General features: G+C 44.6%; 1 protein-coding gene across 1 annotated transcript; it reads right to left on the bottom strand.

The window, feature by feature from the left end:
* Positions 1-1645: 1645 nt before the first annotated feature.
* TMEM154 (transmembrane protein 154) lies at positions 1646-18555 on the bottom strand. Its single transcript, XM_068404264.1, has 6 exons — positions 18475-18555; positions 9771-10082; positions 7962-7989; positions 6638-6723; positions 5054-5111; positions 1646-1694 (listed from the first exon to the last, which is right to left on the bottom strand). Exons 1-6 carry the CDS (start codon positions 18539-18541, stop codon positions 1679-1681), a joined length of 567 nt encoding a protein of 188 aa, XP_068260365.1. The 5' UTR covers positions 18542-18555; the 3' UTR covers positions 1646-1678.
* Positions 18556-18745: the final 190 nt, after the last annotated feature.

Here is an 18745-nt window from a genome sequence, read left to right as displayed (position 1 = left end):
TCAGGAACTTGTGGAAATGTTTTTTTAAAAAAAAAATTGTGAAAGATGAACTTAAAACATTTTTTTGAAAGTTAAAAATCATCCAAGCAGGGCAAATTAATTTACCATCACTTGTATCTTAAATCCAGTATTTGCAATACTTTGTTTTGGAACAATGAAGAAATCATTACTCTTGGAGGAAATTGCTAGTCAAGTCATATTCAGTAATGAATGAATATGGTTAGCTGTAAACATTTTTTTCCTTTTATATTTTGACACATCCTCAGTTACCCACAAAGCTGAACCCTCCAATGTATTTGTCAGCTGTTAGTGACACTTAGCTGTCATCCCAGAGGCTTGGGGTGTTTGCTCTCTTTAACCAAGCTATGCATGATAACATGTCAGTGAAATATTTGCAGGCAAAACAAAACTGATCATATTAAACTTGTATTGAGTGAGAAGAAATTATGTATTTAAACAGAAGATGAGGATAGGCAGGATATGATAGGGTAGGATATAAGATATGGTAGGATGTGAATTTAATATTTTAAGGTGCGGGAAGCTCGGCACAGACAGGGATCCACTTTCATGTGTATTACGTATTTAAACTACATCCATGAGAGACATGCCACCTAAAATCAATGGATGTGATTACAATATTTATATTCCCACCTTGAGGTATCTCAGGAGTCTGATTTTTTTTTTTTCAGTGTAGTTAAAGATGACCAGGCACATTTAGAAGTCAAGGTCTTTCAGATATTCTAAGCTCAATATTAAAAAATGGAAGAAGCAGAAATCTTATTGCATCTGAAAACCTTGACCAAGTAGTTGTGCGTAACACATACTTGTGTGAGTACTGAATTGTTCGATTTTTCAACCTCTTGTTTTTTAAAAAGAAGTGTTTCAAAGTTGAATATTCCTGAAGTAGGTGGTTGTTAGAGAAAAGCACTGGGGATGGAGAGGGATTAAATGGTGAGAGCCAGCCCAGGGTACTAATCTGTGGAGATAACAAACTGAAAGGCAATCTCCAAATAATATTTTTCACTTCTACAATGCCTTTAATGTGAAAACCAAAAAGCATGCTCCAAAGACCACGCCCTTGATGGGCTGCAGTAGCTTCTGTTGAATCCTTTGAGAGGCTTTTCAGCTGCTCTGTCCTCAGAGCTGGTCTGTCTGTCCTAGGCTGGTACCTCCCCAGCAGAAGTCCTGTGCAGATCAGTGCACTGTTACCAAAAAGCAAACTGAAAAACAACATTGCATAGGCATGAGCTTCACATCCACCAAACCAGGGTAGTCCACAATCAGGATGCTGTTTATATTTAAAAAACACCCACAAAAAATAGAGAAACCCACCAAACTTGGAACAGAAGTGGTTCTGCATGATACACAACTGAAGAATTAGACAGAAACATGGACTATTTTGAGAAATTTTAGGGGGGGAAAAAAGGCTGCTTTTGATTTGTGATGAATCTCATTGCAGAAGGAATTTAAATCAGCCCCTAATCTTACTATAGTGCTTTTCCTTTTCTTTTCTTTCTTCCCCTTGGTGATGTTTCCTCTCTGAAGACTGTACGTAGAAGGATGCAACAAAAGCATTTGCTTCTCTGGCCTTTTGATATTTAAATACAGTTCATCCATATCTGGGGTATCGTTAGCTTGTGCGCTGCTTCCTTTTAACCAGTTCTTTGCCGTTCTGGCTTCATGATTCACCGTCACTGCGTATACATGGAAAAGAAGAAAACACACCAGTGTCATGCTGTTGGGTTAGCTGTCTCAGCAGGAAATAATATGCAAGAGTATCTGTGGAGTCCATGAGAAGGTGTTATCAGAAAGCAAATGTGTCAGCCATGCAATGCGTGAAAAGACCCCCATCTGTGATGCTAGATGCTGGCAGCAAGGGCTGGTCTGATTTATCTGCTGGTTAGTGGCTACCCAGTGCACCATTTCTCCTGTTCCCAGGTGAGCACTGAGCAATTGCATTGCCCTCTTTCCACAGGTGAGGACAATTTTTTACAGATAGAATTTTTGTATTAAATCTGGCCTTGTAACAGTGAATTTTCTATTTGTCCTGCTGGTTTCTGCCTAGCTAGCTTGTTCCCTAGCACTTTCTTAATAATGTTTGGTTCATGCCAACATTAAAAATGTGATTTTTTTTTTTTGTTGGCTGGTGGGATTTCAGTTAGGATTAACAGCTGGGGTTTAAACCACCTCTGAAGATAAAAGGGCCACTCATGATCTTCGGATTTCACATGGTTTTAAGTACCTTGTCAAACTGAGGCACAGCCTGGGAAAGGAGTATTTCTCTCTGTACTGGCTTATTCCCCACCCAGAACATCTCTCCTTAAGAGAAAGTCACCCTTTTTCAGACAGACTAGGAGGGTGCCCAGCAGCATCCAAGGAAAATCGAACCCTCTTGGGAGGTGTGATAAAGCAGTGGGAGGGATTGCTTCATTGTACTTGGCAGCCTACAAAGACCCATGCTGTGAAGGGGACAGGCTGTGATGCTGTTTTGCTGGGGGAGTCCGGCAGAAGAGGTCCCCAAAAGAGACGGATCTTGCACCTGCTTGTGCACCACAGGAGCATCAGCCCTTGCCTGCTGCCCCTGCGCCCGCCTGCCCGCTCCCTGCTGTGTGCATGGGACAGGAACCCCGGCCCAGCGAGGCTGGGGAGGTTTCGTGGTTCTCTGCTCAGGCACAATTAGGATTTTAGCACTAGGTTTCAAATGCAAGATATATTGTTTTAGATTTTAAAATTTTGATGAAATCACTTACTCTGAAAAGTAGTTTTGGAACAACTTTCATTCTGAAAATGTCAAAATGTCATTATTGAAACATTTAGTCTCAGATGTTTTCAAAATGATCTTATCAAAATCAATTCATAGTTCAAAACACTTGGGTCTTGATAAACTCCCCCCAGCATCTTTATGAAGCAGGAAAACAACACTCAGCCAGCTGTGTTCAGTGAGGCCTTGAGATGTTTCCCATATTGAAATATCATCAACAAAATCTAAAAAAGGAATTACCATAATTTGAGAAGAAATCTGCCCAAACAAAGCAATCTTTCAGAATCTGAAACTGAACCTAATAATCTTGCACTTGGTATTCAACTAATATCCTTTGTCTGAGCAGCTCCGAATGTTTTAGAGACAAATCTCCTCTTTTTAGTTGCATTTGTTTGCCTTACAATTTAGAGGCATAAATTTCTCTACAGTCTGATCCTAAGATAGCAGTTATAAGAAAATATGCTTAAATAATGTGTGTACCTTCACTCTGACTGAAGCATGCTTTTATGAACAGAGCTGCATTTTTGCATCAAGGCTTAAGCCTCACTATAGTGCTTTGAAGTGACAATATCTCTAATTTACAGGTGGGGCACCTGAGGGTAGGGTGTAGCCCAAAGATACCTTTTGCCAGTCAGGAGCGAAAACACCACCTGCTGATGGGGTTAATGCAAATTCAGTTCAAAAGCACTTTTTGCAAGGATGGTATTTAAAATGTCAGCTCAAGCTGGTAGGTCATGATGATTTTTTTTCTGAAAATGAACTATTTAAGTTTTGGAAAGTAAACATTAATGCTCAGGGTGTCATTGTGCCTAAAAGCCTTTTATAGCATGACTAACTTCTGGTATTAGCATATGGCTCAAGCACACTTTGTCCTGTACTCCCTACTATGGTCAGTGGCACGCTCAGCACATCTGTCTTTAGGGAACCGCTGTGCAGTTGCCTCTCCTTAACAATTTTCCCCCTCTGAGTTACCATTTAGATGCTGGAAGGGAAGATCCAGATGGCTAGTGAATCCAGCATCTTTTCCAGCCACTCAGGGTAAAATTATTGCCCTTGAATCTGGAACTGAAGTCTTTTTGGGAGAGGAAAAAAAAAAAAACAAACCCACAACAAAAACCCCACAAACCTGCAAACAAAACAACGATTTCTATTCCAATAGCTGTACGCAGAAACCTTTTAAATACAAAGAGCTGCAGTGGAGCAGCCCCATCCGAAATCTAGCCTGAAACTGCAGCTTTGGAGCAACCGAGTTGCAGACTCTGCAGCAGCGGTGATTTAACATCACTGCTATTTCACTCCTGAGCAAGGAAACTCCGAAAAGAGGGGGACTGGGATGTTATGGCAGCCTACAGTGGGAAGTGCAGCTCTGTCAGAGAGGCACGTTGACTTATCTGGTGCTGTGGGAAGGGGAAGACCTATGTCCTCATCCTGCCCACCCCTCCCTGCTCCTGGCCTTGCCTGCTTGCATCTGCACCACAGGTTTTCTCAGCACACAGGATGGTTTAATTGTTTGTTATCATAACCTGGCACAGAGGAGCTGCTTTGCCCACTTCCCAAAATGCAGCTGCAACACAAGTATGCAGGCAAGGGTGATGCACAGCCCCTTGCTTCCAGCTGGAACCAGAATTTTTAATTAGGGAAAATGGGAATTTCAGAGGGGTTTAGGGGTTCTGGCCAAAATCCTGAGGAAACCATCCAGAAAGTTTTTAAGTTTACAAGCTGTCAGGAGTGCAGTTTTGCATCCCTCTGGGATTTCTGCTTGGACCATGAGCTAGTGCCAGATCTGGGGGAGAGCTGCATGGGGGCACTGGGAAGATCCTTTGGGTTTTTCTTGGGGTCAGACAAGCCCCTGTCCAGCAGGTCACAGCTCCAGCCAAAACATCTGGCAATGGTTCTCAGGGATCTATAGGCACCTCATGGCAGAGGGGACCTGGGTGTCTGTGCTGGTGAGGAGTGCCAAGGAAGCTATGCTGAATGCTTGTATTAACACCTTGGGAAACTGTGATTAAAGTCTGATCAGTGAGTGAAACTTCATCTGTGCCATCTGGTTGTCTGTCTCACACAGGTTTACAACTGCAAGATTATTTAGGGGTGCAATTTACAGGCAGAGACTAGTTTAGAAATAAGATCATCAAACCATTTGTTTAAGTTGAAATCAAAGTCCCTATATATAAAACCTTTAAAACTTAAATAGACCAAAGAATCACTCTATTATAATTACATATTAAAAAAATATTATTTTGGAATGACATTGACCATATTTCTTCAAATAGTATAATGAATTAGAAGTACCTTGGGTTGGCAATTGATTCTTTTTCTTCTCTTACAGTAGGCAAACATTCACAGTCAGCTGAAAAAGGATGAGAAACAAAACTATAGTTACTCTTGGTACTTATTCTCCATTTATTTCAAAATTGCATCAACTTTTCTGGTGCAGTCTCTCTAGAACATACAACTGCAAATGCTATTCTGCACCCTCTTATCTGTAAAATCAGCGTAGTCCACATAGTGTAAATGCTGGGTGTTTTAAATCCTCCTTTGATAGGTGTTGCTCTAATGTCTTTATTATATATATTTCAGTTGTTTATGTACACCTATACAAATGAGCTACTTTTGAGGACTGTTTCCTATAAACTACCCAGGGGAGGACTATTTGTTAATCTTCTACTGCTTATAGTTGCACCTATGCTTTATAGTCCAGCTGGGAATTTGGGGTAGGGGTTTAGGGAACACTAACAAAACAAATCCCTGTATGTAAGCTCTTTGCTCCCTTCTGTACACAGAATTTAAAAAAAAATATTTTCTAGCACTATTTCCCCATGTACTATACTTGATGCCTCTATTTCACTACTGCTGCTTAGCACATGTTTTCTGCTAGAGCTTACGGACTGTGAAGGTCAAAACCCCATCATGTGGAGGACTGTGCTAATGCAAAGAAATGCTCCAGAGAGTTTTATGTCCTGAAAAACAAAGCATCCCTAGGAGGTCAGGCAAATGAGCCATTTGAATGTAAGGCAAGGGACCAGGAATGAAAAAAATATCAGGGTTTCAGCACTTCCTAGCCAGTGAAAAGCTGTTAGCAGTTCAAAATCGGGCCTAGGTTAATTCACGCCTTACCGAAGACCTGCGTTTTTTGAGGAGAGCCTTGAAAGAGGCCTTAGAGACATTGACTGGGAGATTTCAGATGGGAGGAAATTGGGGGGAAAAAAACCACAAGATACTTAGAAGTAACTAAGAAGGAGCTGAAGATGCTGGTGGTCGTTACTGCAGGTACCAGTTGCTCCATGGGCTGCTAGACTTGCTGGAGAGGATGTAGATGGTGAACGGTGCTGGTAGCAAAGAGCAGCTTGTGTTTCATGTGGTAGAGATGGTAAGTGAGGGAAAGAACACAGAGGGGAGGGATGCATTCACAGGATCCTGGCAGCGATTTTAAGTAAACGGTGGCCTGAACTGAGTAAATGTTTCTTCTACAATAGCACAATGTGGAGCACAGAACTGTAGAAACTCAGAAGACCGAAAGGACTAGATGCTTTGGAGAAACTAGTATTTAGCATTAAAAGTGTGAATTTAAAAATATAAATACTGTTCACAGCTATACATGTGTTTAATAGAAGTGTCTACTGGAAACTCAAAACATTTATGATATTCTATCATATGCTAAAAATAAGCTCCCACACAAACTAAAATACTACTCTGAACAATTCTACCCCTGACATTTGTGCTGCTATTTTAGTAGCAGGGAGTCAAGAACACAACTAAAAATGTTGTAGGAAAAGCAGTGACACACATACAAAATGCCTTACATTGATTTTCTACACATCGGATCTACGTCAGCTAGAAAGAGAGAGATGATGTAGTAGAGGGGTTACCGTGTACCATTTTTGTTCATGCTGTTCATCCATTTATCAAGCTCTTCCATTTCTATCTCCATAACAGAGGGTGTGTCTTCTTCAAAAATAGGACTTGAGAGGAAGAAGGGAAAAAAAAGGCATTACACAAAATGCTTAATTCAATTTACACTGTAGCAATTTCATATGACTTTCTTAATTCTAGACACATGTACAAACTCTGGAAAGCCATCCTAGCCTAGTAATCTGAGAAGATGTCAGCCAAGCGGGTGCTAAAAAAAATGGCTGTAAAGAGATGTGGAGGAGCGGCAGTGAGATGCTGGTCCTGGGCAGAAGTAGGGCTGGCTGGGACATCGCAGGCAGCAGGACTCAGAGGATGCCGTTTGGGGTATGCCAGAGCACAGGACCACTGCAGCTATTTGAGAACTGTCCCTACTGTAAACAGAAAACCAAAAAATAAAATAGTTTGTCTCCACCTGGCTGGAACAAGTGGCAGAAGTCCCGTTGCTCCAGCGATAAAAGCAGAGGGCCTAAAGTTTCGTCCTGTCTGTGACCGACATTGGCAGTGACTTCAAAAAGAAAGGTCATGAGTAGAGTAACTCTGCATTTATTTAAATATCTCTGTTTAGCTTCCCTTTGCTGATCATACCCCTGTATTTATTTAAATGTCTCCATATAGCTTCCCTTTGCTGATCGTTCCTGGAGTTGCACAGTAGAAAAAATTTTTAGCAAAAAACATTTTTTTTCCCCCCCACATGAAGGCAACTTAATAACTTCCAGCATTGATTAGCAAGATGGAACTCAATAAAAGGTAATGATAAAAATTATCACTCTGATAGCAGCCGTGCAGCTTTTGGCTTGTTTTCCCAGCAGCTAAGGCATTGCTTCCACAGTAGAGGGGCAAGCCTTCCTGCTGCACCTCAGAGTGAGAAGACAAACTTGAAAAACAGGGGAGCAAGACACAGAGCTTATTCTGAATAGTGAGAGCCTGTGATGAACCTGGGAACTGATCCCCTTGGCTCATGGGGCACCTTGTATGTTTGTGGCTGGTGGAGCTGGGGTTGCCTAAAGCAGGCATAGGGGCGGCTGTGGGCGGTGGGTGCCTGTGGGGCAGCGCTCGCCTTGGCCACCACGACTCCTCTTCTCCTGCTCTTGTCTTACACCTTCAGCTAGATCCTGAAGTCACACTTTAGCCACACCTAGAGGTAGTTAACTGGAGCAATTGATGGCAAAAGGTAATGGTGTTTAGCGTACAGTTAAACTAAAACAGGTGGTGAAGGAGACAAAAATCAATATATCCTGTTAGAGTAAAACAATCAAAAAAAAAAAAAAGTGATGTTCATAAACTTTACCTTTTCACATTTTCGCTTCCCAGCTCATCTGGAAAAGAAGAAAGTTGGTGTTCATAGTTCTGTTCTTTGTATATACAGGGTCCAGACTGCAAGCAAGCCTCGAATAGGGTCACGTAAAACAGGCTGCATTTTCAAAAGGCATAACAGATAACTTGTAGATGAAAGACAAAACATCTCATCATGTTTGTACTTTTCAGAGGAGCCCATTATTTTTAATCTTGAACACACTAAAAGCAGCTCGTTATTAGTTCAGTGGTGCTGGGAGGAAACTGTCTGTTAGTGCCGTGGTGGGCAGGACACTGCAGATGCACGCTTCCCTGAGCAAAACAGATGTCATGAGAGGAAATGGTACCCTGAAAAGGAACCACTGCTGAAAAAAAAATTGTTTACTGGCAGGACTGGGACATTTTGCTGCAGACTCCATGTAGGCAATCCATCTCTGCCTGGAGACTCTGGCAGCCACTCATGGAGAGAAGGTGGTGGGGGATGGACTTGCGTGGCAGATTAAATCTCGGGCAAATGAAGCTGAACTAGCCAGATGCCAAAAGGGATCCAAAGCTAGTTATGACCCCAAGACAAACATGGAAAAAAAAATAGTGTAACAGCCATTATTCAGATAAATAACTTCTTCTCCAGGAATCAAGTGACTGAAAAGCCTCATCCCTCAAAAAAGAATGAAGAACTACATACAGGATCCACATTGTATACTCTCTTAAATCAGCTTATTTTTAATTCAATGTTGCTGATGGGTGCTGACACCTCCCACTGGTTCCAGCACATTCCCTGGCTGCAGAGCCAGCCAGGGTCATGGAGCCATATGCCCCTGCCTTGAGGATGCCCAAAATCCCAGCTCCAAGCAACAGGCATAGACCAAGAGACCCCAGGATAGTGCTCCTGCAAGGCCCCACATTTCCCATCGCTCTGAAGAGTGTACCTGCATTTCAGGTCACCCAGAAACAGGCAGGGAACTGGATGCCTGGTTGTGAATTCAGAGCTTGCTACAAGGGTGACATGGTGGTAATGCAGGTGCAGCCTAAAAATGCCCTGCAAAATGGACTTAAAATCTATGTTGAACATATGTCACTGCAGGCTGAGGAGCTTACAGCTGCACTGCTGTTCTGTAGAGACACTGATGTGACCATTTCAGGACTTCACTTACTGACTGCATGGTTTTAATATGACACCTTAGTTTTTCTGTTGCTTCACACTCCAAGTTACAGATTTCTTTGCTAACAGATCAAGGTACCTTCCTGAAGCACTGCTCTCCCTATTGCATCACCCAGGCACTCTGACCATAGGAATCCTAGGTCATTTACTGTGATATCTTCATAGCTGTGACCACCCTACAGGATCCCTTAAAAATGTTCCTTAAAATAGTTTTGCTTATAGTTCTTATTTTATTGAAGCTCTGAGCAGCTTTACTTTGTGGGCAATATAGGCAATAGGAGCATTAAATTCACCTTGCATGAAGTTATTAAGCATAAAGACAGAGTAAGTGTTTGCAGCCACATGGTTACATCCTTATGCTGTTCCTGGCACTGCCAGGAGCTGGAGCTCGGTGCGGCAGCTCCCGTGGGTGTGCAGCATGAGAAGGAGGTGCCAAGAAGCAGAGCTAGCTCCTGCCTAAGGAGACCTGGGTGCCCAGATACCGCTGGCCAGGGGTGGATCCCTTTCCTATCTGTTAAATGTGCAACTACAACCAGACAAGTGCCTCCTAAGTGTGGCATCACAGGCCTCCAAATAACATTTTGTTAATATGTCAAGCACGTCCTAAAAATATCCTTCTGATGTGCAAGAAGACAAATTTACCTTGCTTAGACTTTTTCCTTTTATGATGTATTACAAAAAAGATGACCAGCAAAATCAGCAGGACCAGCAGCACAACGGGGACAACGTATATCAAGATAGACTGTTCTGCCGCTTCTAGGGTGTCCTGATTGTTCACAGCATTCAATTCAGTACTTGGAGTATTTTTTGTTTCAAAACATCTTTCAGTAGCGCTTGCAGTGACAAGTACTGGCTCATGGTCATCCGCAGTCGAAGGACGCGTAGCAGGAGAAGGTGTTACTGTAACGGTGGGTAATACTGGTGATCCATCTCCTGAACCGTCATTTTCAGAGCCTGCCAAATATATGAAAGTAACTTAACATTTTATGGATTTTTTTTTTTTGTATTATCAGTGAGTCAAAGCATACGGCTTTAATATTTACTTTTAATTTGATGTCTTCAAAAAAAATCAGCAGATGCCCCATATACACAGATTTGAAGTCTTGGGCATCAGACTTAAAATTAGATCACAAATTGCTCACAAAATCTTACCAGTCCTGACCACGTTCTTCAGTTGGCTTTTACAGGGACACGGTAGCATGCGTGGTCTTGTCTGCATGCAGCTGTCTTGCACAGACAGACTTTTTTCCCTGCAGGCTGGCATCCGGTCTCACTCTCACGTAAGTCTTCTGCTTCTCAGTAAACCACACCATCCTGCTTTGCCCCTCAGCCTTGGCGTGTACGGCCACAACCTCCTTCATCCCACCCCATTTACCCAAGGAGTTAGTACTTCCTTTGAGAAGACCATGACTCCAGGTTGACCAGTTCCTTTGGCTCACTCATCTCCCTGTTTCTGTGCCTTTCTTTCTCAAATGTGTTAAATTTGTTTCACTGTGAAAAACAGAAGTGGTGAAAGGAAGTCTGAAGCCCGCAGAAGCTGCTGACTTTCACTTCTGCATGGACTAGAAGAGGTAATAATAACACAGGGACTTTACTGGATACCAATGCAATTACCTGCTCCTCTGTCGGAGCATACGGTAAAGAGTCAGTGCTGGGTATTCTTCACAAATACCAAGATTGGGGGTTTTGAATCTCAGTTTGGGTTTTGGTTTCATTTAGTGTATATTTTGCAAGAAAAGTGGCTAAAAATGGCTATATTGGTAATAGTGAAACAAGATTTTTTTTTAAGGTTAATTAAGGGTCTATGTTGACTGTCATGGAGTTGAAAGCTTAGCAGGAGTACAGCAAATTCTGGGCTGATACTGTATTCCATACTGATGCCAAAAATCCTGTTGTAGCCAAGGGTGCGGGAATCAGTCCCTAGATAAATTATACCACCTTGTTTCCAAATGCAAAACCTTCAATAATTTTCTTAGCATGAAATTAAATGATGATTTTTTTGTGTTATCTGCCCTTTCAGATACAATGCTGGCATGGTGCAGCTCTCATTTTATGCAATAAAGCAGGACAGGATTTCATTTTCATTACTTCTGCAATGACATATTTCTCCCCGTTCTTGTAAAGTGCTGGGCAGCCATTGTTTCCACTAGAGTTAGCAAGAGCTTAAGGTTTCCAGCACCTCAGTGCTGGCATTTCGAATCTCACAGGACTAGAACCAAAAGTACTTAGCATTTTAAATGCTTTTGTAAACACATTAATCTTCATAATGGCCCTGAGAGATGAGCAGTTATCATCTCCGTTTTACAAATGAGAAATCAGAAGGACGGGATGCTGTCCTTCCCAGGGACGCCAAGTGAGAGAGGAAAACTAGGATTAGAGCGCTATCTCTTGCTTAATCCACTCTGCAGCACCTCCTCTTCTGTCAGATTTGTCTTGAAGAGATGAGTATCTATCTCTTGAGACTATATTCCAGGAAACCAAATTTCAAACAAATAAAATTATTTGAGTGTCACAGCAGTGATTTGCCTAGATTTTCGTGCCACTGTTATCACTTAGGGACCTGGTTGTTTCATCCTTTCCTAAGAACTAGGAAAGAATGTTAATACTTAATAAATAATACCTAATACCTGAACATAGTATTTAATACTGCAAAGGTCACCCGACCCTTTCACTGCAATATGACAATGAAAATGTTAGCTCTTCAGTGGGAAAACACTTTATATTGATAGGGTCTATGTTGTATTCTTCTGTATTTAGTATTTCAGTCAAGAGCAAAACACGAGCTCTGCCTTCCTTGCAGGTAATGACCCCTTATGCGTGTGCTCCCCCACCCTTCCTGTGATCTGCTGGGTCTCGTTAATCCTATTGCAGAGGACGGGAGGGAGAGCTCCTCTCGCTTATTAGTTTTGGCCACTTGACTTTTCTTTCCTGAGGTAGTTTACAGTCCCAGGTGCCTGCAGCTGCTCCATTTCAATTGCCATCGCACAGAGTGGCGAGGCATCACTAGAGATGGCCGTGCCACAGACTGCAGTGTGATGGGCCGTGTTGCTGCTGGAGCCGATGGACCACCTCGGCCTCACCGAGCTGCTTCGGTGACCTTGCTTCATTTTCCTTCTTTAGCCATCACCCTTGAAACCTGTCATCTGCCTCATTTGATACATTGACAAGGACAAGACTGTTGCTAAAAACAGTACAAATGGGAAAGAGTGTGGGGAAAATACCTTATTTTTCATTTATTCTTAGAGCTAAAACAGATTTTTTCAAATGTTGAGAGCGTGGTGTGACTTTAAAGCAGAAGCAAACAGTCACACCTCATTAACTGCTGGGCTAAACTTTCAGCTGCAGCGTATGCTGTCTCTCATTTCCAAGAGAGAGTTTTCCAGTGTCTCTGCTACATTTTATTTGCCTGTTTTTGAGCTATGAAGCAAATTTCAAACCATTTGTCTCTGTGTGAAATAGAATTACCTTTTCTAGTCTCTAGGCAAAGAAAATGGCAAATCACAGGGAGTGACCTTCCTGCCAGGTATTTTTGTTCACTTTGCATAATTCCAGGGACAAAACAGCATCTCTTCTGTGAACACCATTTCCTCTTACAGAGATCTTTCCTCCAAGTGAATTAAATAAGTCTTTCAGCAGAAAGGCAGCCAATTGCACAATGTTCTTGCAAGGATATTGCTCTTATTTCCTGTGTTTCACCTGCTGCCTCAACACATCTCCCTCCAGCTCTTCTGCCTGTCACCTCCGAGGAGCAGAGCTCGGACCCAAGGGATGCCCTCCCTGGCACGCAGGGGCTGCTCTCGCTCTCGGGCCACCCACACATCACATTTTTTACACGGTAGGAAAATCACAACCGGCGTCTGGTGGCTTGCACCAAGGAAGGATTTGTGCCTTCAGCCTGGCAGGGAGGGACGGACTCAGGCGTCCCGGTGCAGGCATAGTGCTCGCCGCAGCCAGCTGCCCAGGCCACACGAGACCCACGTGGTTGGCCCCGAGGTAGTTGTTGTTTTTCATAGTGTTTCAGTTTAAAGTGCTCAAAATAGCGGTCGGGCTGTGTTGCAGCTGGCCCCAGTAGCTGTTCTGTAGGGTGAATGAAAGCTGGGTGTTGCAAGGTTTGGAGCAGGGCAGGAGAGCATCTGAAAGTCAGAGATTTTGTGAGATGCTATTCAAATATTTTCTCTGTGCCTGGAGGGAGTCAGATTTGTGGTGGTCTTTCATACCATGAACTGTCTTGTCAGCTGTGCTTGCGTTTCATCTTGCAGAGATCTATGAGCTCCATCTGAAAGGGAGTCTGACCATAACATAACACATTCAGGATGGAAAACCAATGCCAACGGAGTGAAACAAGGAGCAAGTCACATCTGACCATGTAGGTGTCTCCTTGACTTTGCAAAGCACGTGCCCTTCCTCTTGCTGAGCTCAGCCTCGTGCTCTTGGCCACGGTCTGACATCTGTACTTGTCCCTCTGCACATCTTAGCCAAGGAGGAGGTGCTCACACAATAACCACATCGGCTTCAGCTTTGTCTGGACTGCCTGAGGCATGAGTGCTGGTGACTTCTCCCCATGTCAAGGGAAATGGATGGGAGCACACCACAGCTTCAGCCCAGCCTGTACTGCCACTTTCTGTGCTTTCAAGAGCAGAAGGGAGAGGGGTGGGTGTGCAGCTGCATCCCACCATGATGGGGAGCTGGGCACAGCTGGAACTGGAAGCTATGAAGATGGAGCTGGAAGCTATGAAATCCTCAGGTTCCCACCACTGAGGTATTAGAGGATCTAGTCCTCAGAGGACCAAAATGCCTGAGCAAGCACTAGCAGTGGCTCAAAAAAGGTTCCATTACAGTTCTTACAAATTACAAAAAGGCTGTGTCACTGTGTGCAGATACCATGGTATAAGATATTATTCAGTATTTTCTACTTAAAAAACATGCTCGGATTACTGATGGAGTTTGCACAAGTTTTGGAGGTGCTCCCAAGCCTGCCTTTCAAGGGAGAGAGAGGGAGTTGAATATACGGAGCAGCTTTGCAGATTGGAGTCCAAACAACTGCATCTCAAACAAACAAACAACATTTCTGTCGTTGCAGCATTTCTTCCTCTGAGGTCTGTGCTGTAGCACTCAGAGGTAGTGATATGAGCTTTTTGATGAAGTAAGCGGGCAAACAGGTTTCTGATTTCAGTGGGATGCGAGGCAAAGGAAAACAGCCGGCAGTCAGCACAATCAGTTCTGCTGTAAAATTGTCAGTCCTCCTGCTGCCTTCTCATCAGACTTGGGGATTGGGGTCTCTGAAGGGAATTTTTCAAATGACACTATAGTACCTGCTTACAGAAGAAAAAGAGATGGGATAGAGGAAAAGCAAGAACTAAGTTAATGGGATAGTCAAGCTTACTCGTTTGAAAGGGAATTTTTTATTTCTCAAAACTTTCCTGTAAGCTATAAAAATGCAGTGAAAGAAAGGCTCACGAGAGGGTGGCAAAACAAGAAAAAGCTATAAAGCTGTGCATACTGCAGTAAAGTTACCGTATCCTATATGATACATGTGTCCCTTCTGGTGGTACAGTCATACGGCTCCATGTGGTCCCTGTGATCCTCTCCCCTATGTCTTGACTCATCCCTGTTCCGTTCCTCTCCCTGCATGTCACGTTGCCGTAAGAAGGGCCATTCCTCGCCAGGGCCAGGGCTTGCCCAGCTGCCTGTTGCGGCAGGTCCTGCCTGTCAGTCTGGCTAGAAGAGGAACCCTTAGAAGCCTGCAGGCTAGCTGTTGGGTGCGTGTGCTCTTCTGCTGAGGAAGCGCAAACATTTCAGGATGGCTAATCTGTTGACAAGATCCTATTAAAACGGGGTGCTTAGAAAGTGTTATCTAGGTATAACCTGAACTGTTTAAGTTAATTTATAGACGATGGAAATGCTTTCTCCTCACTGTACTTCCATCCAGCTGAAGTGCTGCGTTAACCACTGCTGTTGCAAATTCAGTCATGCATCTTAGAGTCAAACTGTGAACTTGTGGTCTCATTTCTCACCCCCAGCACTAAAGGTTTTCCAGGCCAATTTATGCATTTAGTTGCATCTACTTAATCTTGTGGCCTTCTAGCTCTGCATCAGTGATACCCATGCGACCTCACTGTGGTGCAAACCTCTTGGTGCTCCTTGCTCTCCGTAGGACCCTGAAATTAAAGATTCAGAAGCTCCGGAGGCTCTCCAGCTATCATAAAATCTCTTGAGGGAAAGTAGACTGGGGTCACTGACTGAAATGTAGTATAGAATCTCGCTGATGTAAAGGAGAGATTTTCTGAAATGTCCCTGAAGCACTTGACTAAAAGACAGTGAAGGTTGGGTGTGGGGATAAAAGGGAGGAATAGGGGTAAATATGTACAAGGAATTGATTTGTTCAGTAGAAAGGGGTTTTCATCTGCTTTTTAGGGGGCTGCACTTTTGAAAAAGAGGATGTAGCAAATTCTCATTTCTTATATTGTTGCTTTGCTAGAAAATTTTAACACGCAACTCTGATGGGTTCAAACCCATTCTCGAGTTCATTACTCTAGAGGGGAACAGGTCAAAAATGTCACTCCCTTAGAGACCTTGGCTTTGTAGGGGACTTAACATAAAAGGCACTCCTCTGGCAAAGACAGAGTTGCTGTCTGTGCTCATGGTACAAGCTGCTGAATATCTGGATCTTTGATAGCAATGTTTCTTTGAACGACAGCTCAAAACAAGAGCACAGAGACACAGCCAAACCAAAACACTACCTGCAACAATCCCAGCTCTTCCATTAATGATCCTACATGCTTTACTTCTCCTCTCCCTCACGCGTTCCCTTGCTCCCCGCGTCAGACCACACGCTGCAATATCCCGCGTGTGTCACTGAACACGAAGAGAAATGGCGTACCCTGGGAAATGCCTGTAGGGTCAGAGCCTTTTCCTGTAAGCTATAGGAGGGGCCTTAATACTTGTTCTTAGGGTCAGCACACACCTAGGGAGGTCTTTGGGGCTGCGAGGCTGAGCAGCGAGCACCATCCCCCAGAGCAGGGAGGGCCACTGCTGGCCCTCAGCAGGTCACCAGCAGGGCTTTCTGCCTGCATAAAGCAAGGGGAAGGGGACGGGTGCAAACCCCGTTGTCCCCTCAGTGTGGAGCCGGGAGAGGGCCCGCACCCAGAGCTGAGACCTCCGGCACACTCTTAGAGCTACAGGCTTAGAGAATTGTAGCACAGCCAGGAGAAAACTGTCTGTTAATCATAATCCAAAGGCAAAGATAGGGTTTTACAAGGCTCCAGGATAGTACAGCAACAGGATTTATAAAGGCTTCAATCTGCCTATGCTGCAAGATTTAATCATACTCTTACTGCCTATTTTGTAAATGGTTTCTCGATAGTAGAGGTGAGACCCGTGAGACACCCAAGAGCTTCTGCCTCCCTTCTCCAGCAGACCACTTCAAAAGTGAGGACTGTGTCTGGGACTGGAGGAAAAAGGAAAAACTCCTTTAAAGGTCCTGCCTTGTTGATCTGTGAGCAAGGAGGGATGAAAGCAACGGATCCCCCCAGGAGGCTGCCCTCAGTGGAGGGGCTTCCAACCCACCAGTGCCTGTGAGGTACATAGGCCTCTTCCCCCTCCAGGTCAATTTGCCCCCCTAGCCCCAAGTTCACAACTTCCCCCCTCCCACCCTTGCAGTCAGAGTAAGCCCCAGGTACATTTTGGGGCAGGTTGAACAAGCAAAAGCCGCCTTTGTCTGGGCAGCAAGGGTCCCTGCTCTTCTCCAGTTGGGTGGTCTCCTCCCCTTCCCCAGCAGCTGGGGACTGGCTCAAGAGAGCCTCAGGGCTGACAGCAGTCCGGGAGAGCCCTGGCAGGACTGACTCACTCCCACGGAGGAACTGTTCCAAAATCAACCAGAATTTAAAGGTGGACACACCAGTAGGAAGCCTCTAAAGGCAGTGGGGAGTGGGTTGGGGCACCTGGTACGTGACATCTGCTTGGTGCTTTGTGCCGCCTCTAATGTCTATTGCAAAGAAGGGTAGGGGAAGCCCAGCTGTGGGCTGGGCGGTCAGGGACTAAGATGTCCCTCTGCTCTGCGGAGATGGTGATGAAATACTAGCGGTCAGTACACTGCACATGATCTAAGGATGCTGGAGCCTGATCACTCTGCGTTGCTTGTGTCGTGCCCCTCCGTTTCCCTGGGACCTCTGCTTCGCTCTGTCCGTGGCAGGATTTTTTTCTCTGACCGCTTTGGTTCTGAGCTATGTTCAATGCTTGCAGCACATTTTCCTAACTGTCTGTAACGCAGCAGGGCTGTAGTAACGCAGACAAGACCGAACCATTTTATACCTCACTTAGCTCACTCTTACAGCTAAGCACGACTCCTAACCGCAAGCAGCTCGGCAGCACGCCGGGAGCCAGCAGCCCAGTTTTACACCCCACTTATAGTACTGGTTTTCAGGAAAAATATACCCATACCAAACCACCTATTTCACCAATGCATTTAAAAACCTTAACAGAAGAAGTCCAGTGATAGCTGAGAGTGACCGTCATCTCTCCCTGCTTTCTGGAGAGCTCCCGCTCGCTGCAGCAGCACAGAGGCAGCAAACACTTCTAGTCCATACTGAGGCACTTCGGCAGTGATTGGTTTGACACCAAAAGGCATATAAACGCTGCCTGGCAAGGTTTTACTAAAAGAGCTGCCTGTCTTGCATAGTCGCTGGCTGCCAAAATGCCAGTGGAACAAACCCCCCTTGGGAATGGGTGAGAGCCTCTGCAACGACACCCCAGCGCTGCAGCATTTTGTCGCAAGAAGCTTTTCTGCTCACAGTTCTTCCTTTCAGAAGGTCAGGACCTAAATCCACGGTGCTGACCACTTTATTCTGCAGCCGAGAATTCAAAATATTTGTCTCTGGAACCGGCTGTTCTTTTGTTAAACCGGTTTCAGTGCACCGGGACTACGGAAATTGGCAGTCGGCTTTTGAATGGAAGCGGTGCTCCGTCTTTAACTTTACTATTAAATGCTGATAGTGTGGGTGTGGGGTTAAAAAAGTACAAGAAATAATTGAAATTAGAACCAAAATGCCTGGCAGGCCAGCATGGAAACTCCGGTTCCCTACACACCTGCAGTGTAGGAAATGTAGGAATTGTAGGATTCGGTTGCTGCTGTTTGGGGTTAGATCTAAGGAAAAAAAGTCAAAGCTTTGAAAAAGTCAGGCAGCTGAAAACAGAGAGGGCAAACACAGCTAATAGAAGTGGAGAGCAAGTCCCCACAGATCTTCTCCTAGCGCTCAGTTTGGAGGGTGTTGCCCTCCAACTCGGTCCCATCGCTGCAGGCACGAAACACGGTCCCACCTGGGAAGGCAAAAGGCACTATCCTACTCACCGTTCCCGGCAGATCCCCCGGCCAGCGACAGGGCAGCGAGCAGGGCGATGAGGTTTTGCTTTCGCATGCTGCCTTGGCGGCGCTCCCAGCCGAGGGGTGCTCTGGCTGGCGCCTGGCTGCACCCAAACATTTACATTTCCTGCTTCCTGCCGGGGTGCATCTGAGCTGCATTTCTTCAGGAGATGGACTCTCTTTGATGGGTTTTAGGAAGTGATGTAATTCCGTCTGGGCCTGTCAAGCAAGCAATGATTGCAAAAGAAAGAAAAAAAAA

The sequence above is a fragment of the Nyctibius grandis genome, chromosome 6 (assembly GCF_013368605.1).
Source record: "Nyctibius grandis isolate bNycGra1 chromosome 6, bNycGra1.pri, whole genome shotgun sequence".
Classification (NCBI taxonomy): Eukaryota; Metazoa; Chordata; class Aves; order Nyctibiiformes; family Nyctibiidae; genus Nyctibius; species Nyctibius grandis.
The sequence above is the reverse complement of the archived record's forward strand: the minus strand, read 5'-3'. Positions and strand labels throughout refer to the sequence as shown.

Bases quoted from the DNA above. Each gene is read 5' to 3' on its own strand.
- TMEM154 (XM_068404264.1), bottom strand. From the start codon at position 18,541: ATGCGAAAGCAAAACCTCATCGCCCTGCTCGCTGCCCTGTCGCTGGCC. The intron at 7,990-9,770 runs GTAAATTTGTCT...CTTCTTTTCCAG, and splicing joins AAGGAAAAAGTCTAAGCAAG to ATGAGCTGGGAAGCGAAAAT. The intron at 6,724-7,961 runs GTAAAGTTTATG...CTTCCTCTCAAG, and splicing joins GGAAGCGAAAATGTGAAAAG to TCCTATTTTTGAAGAAGACA.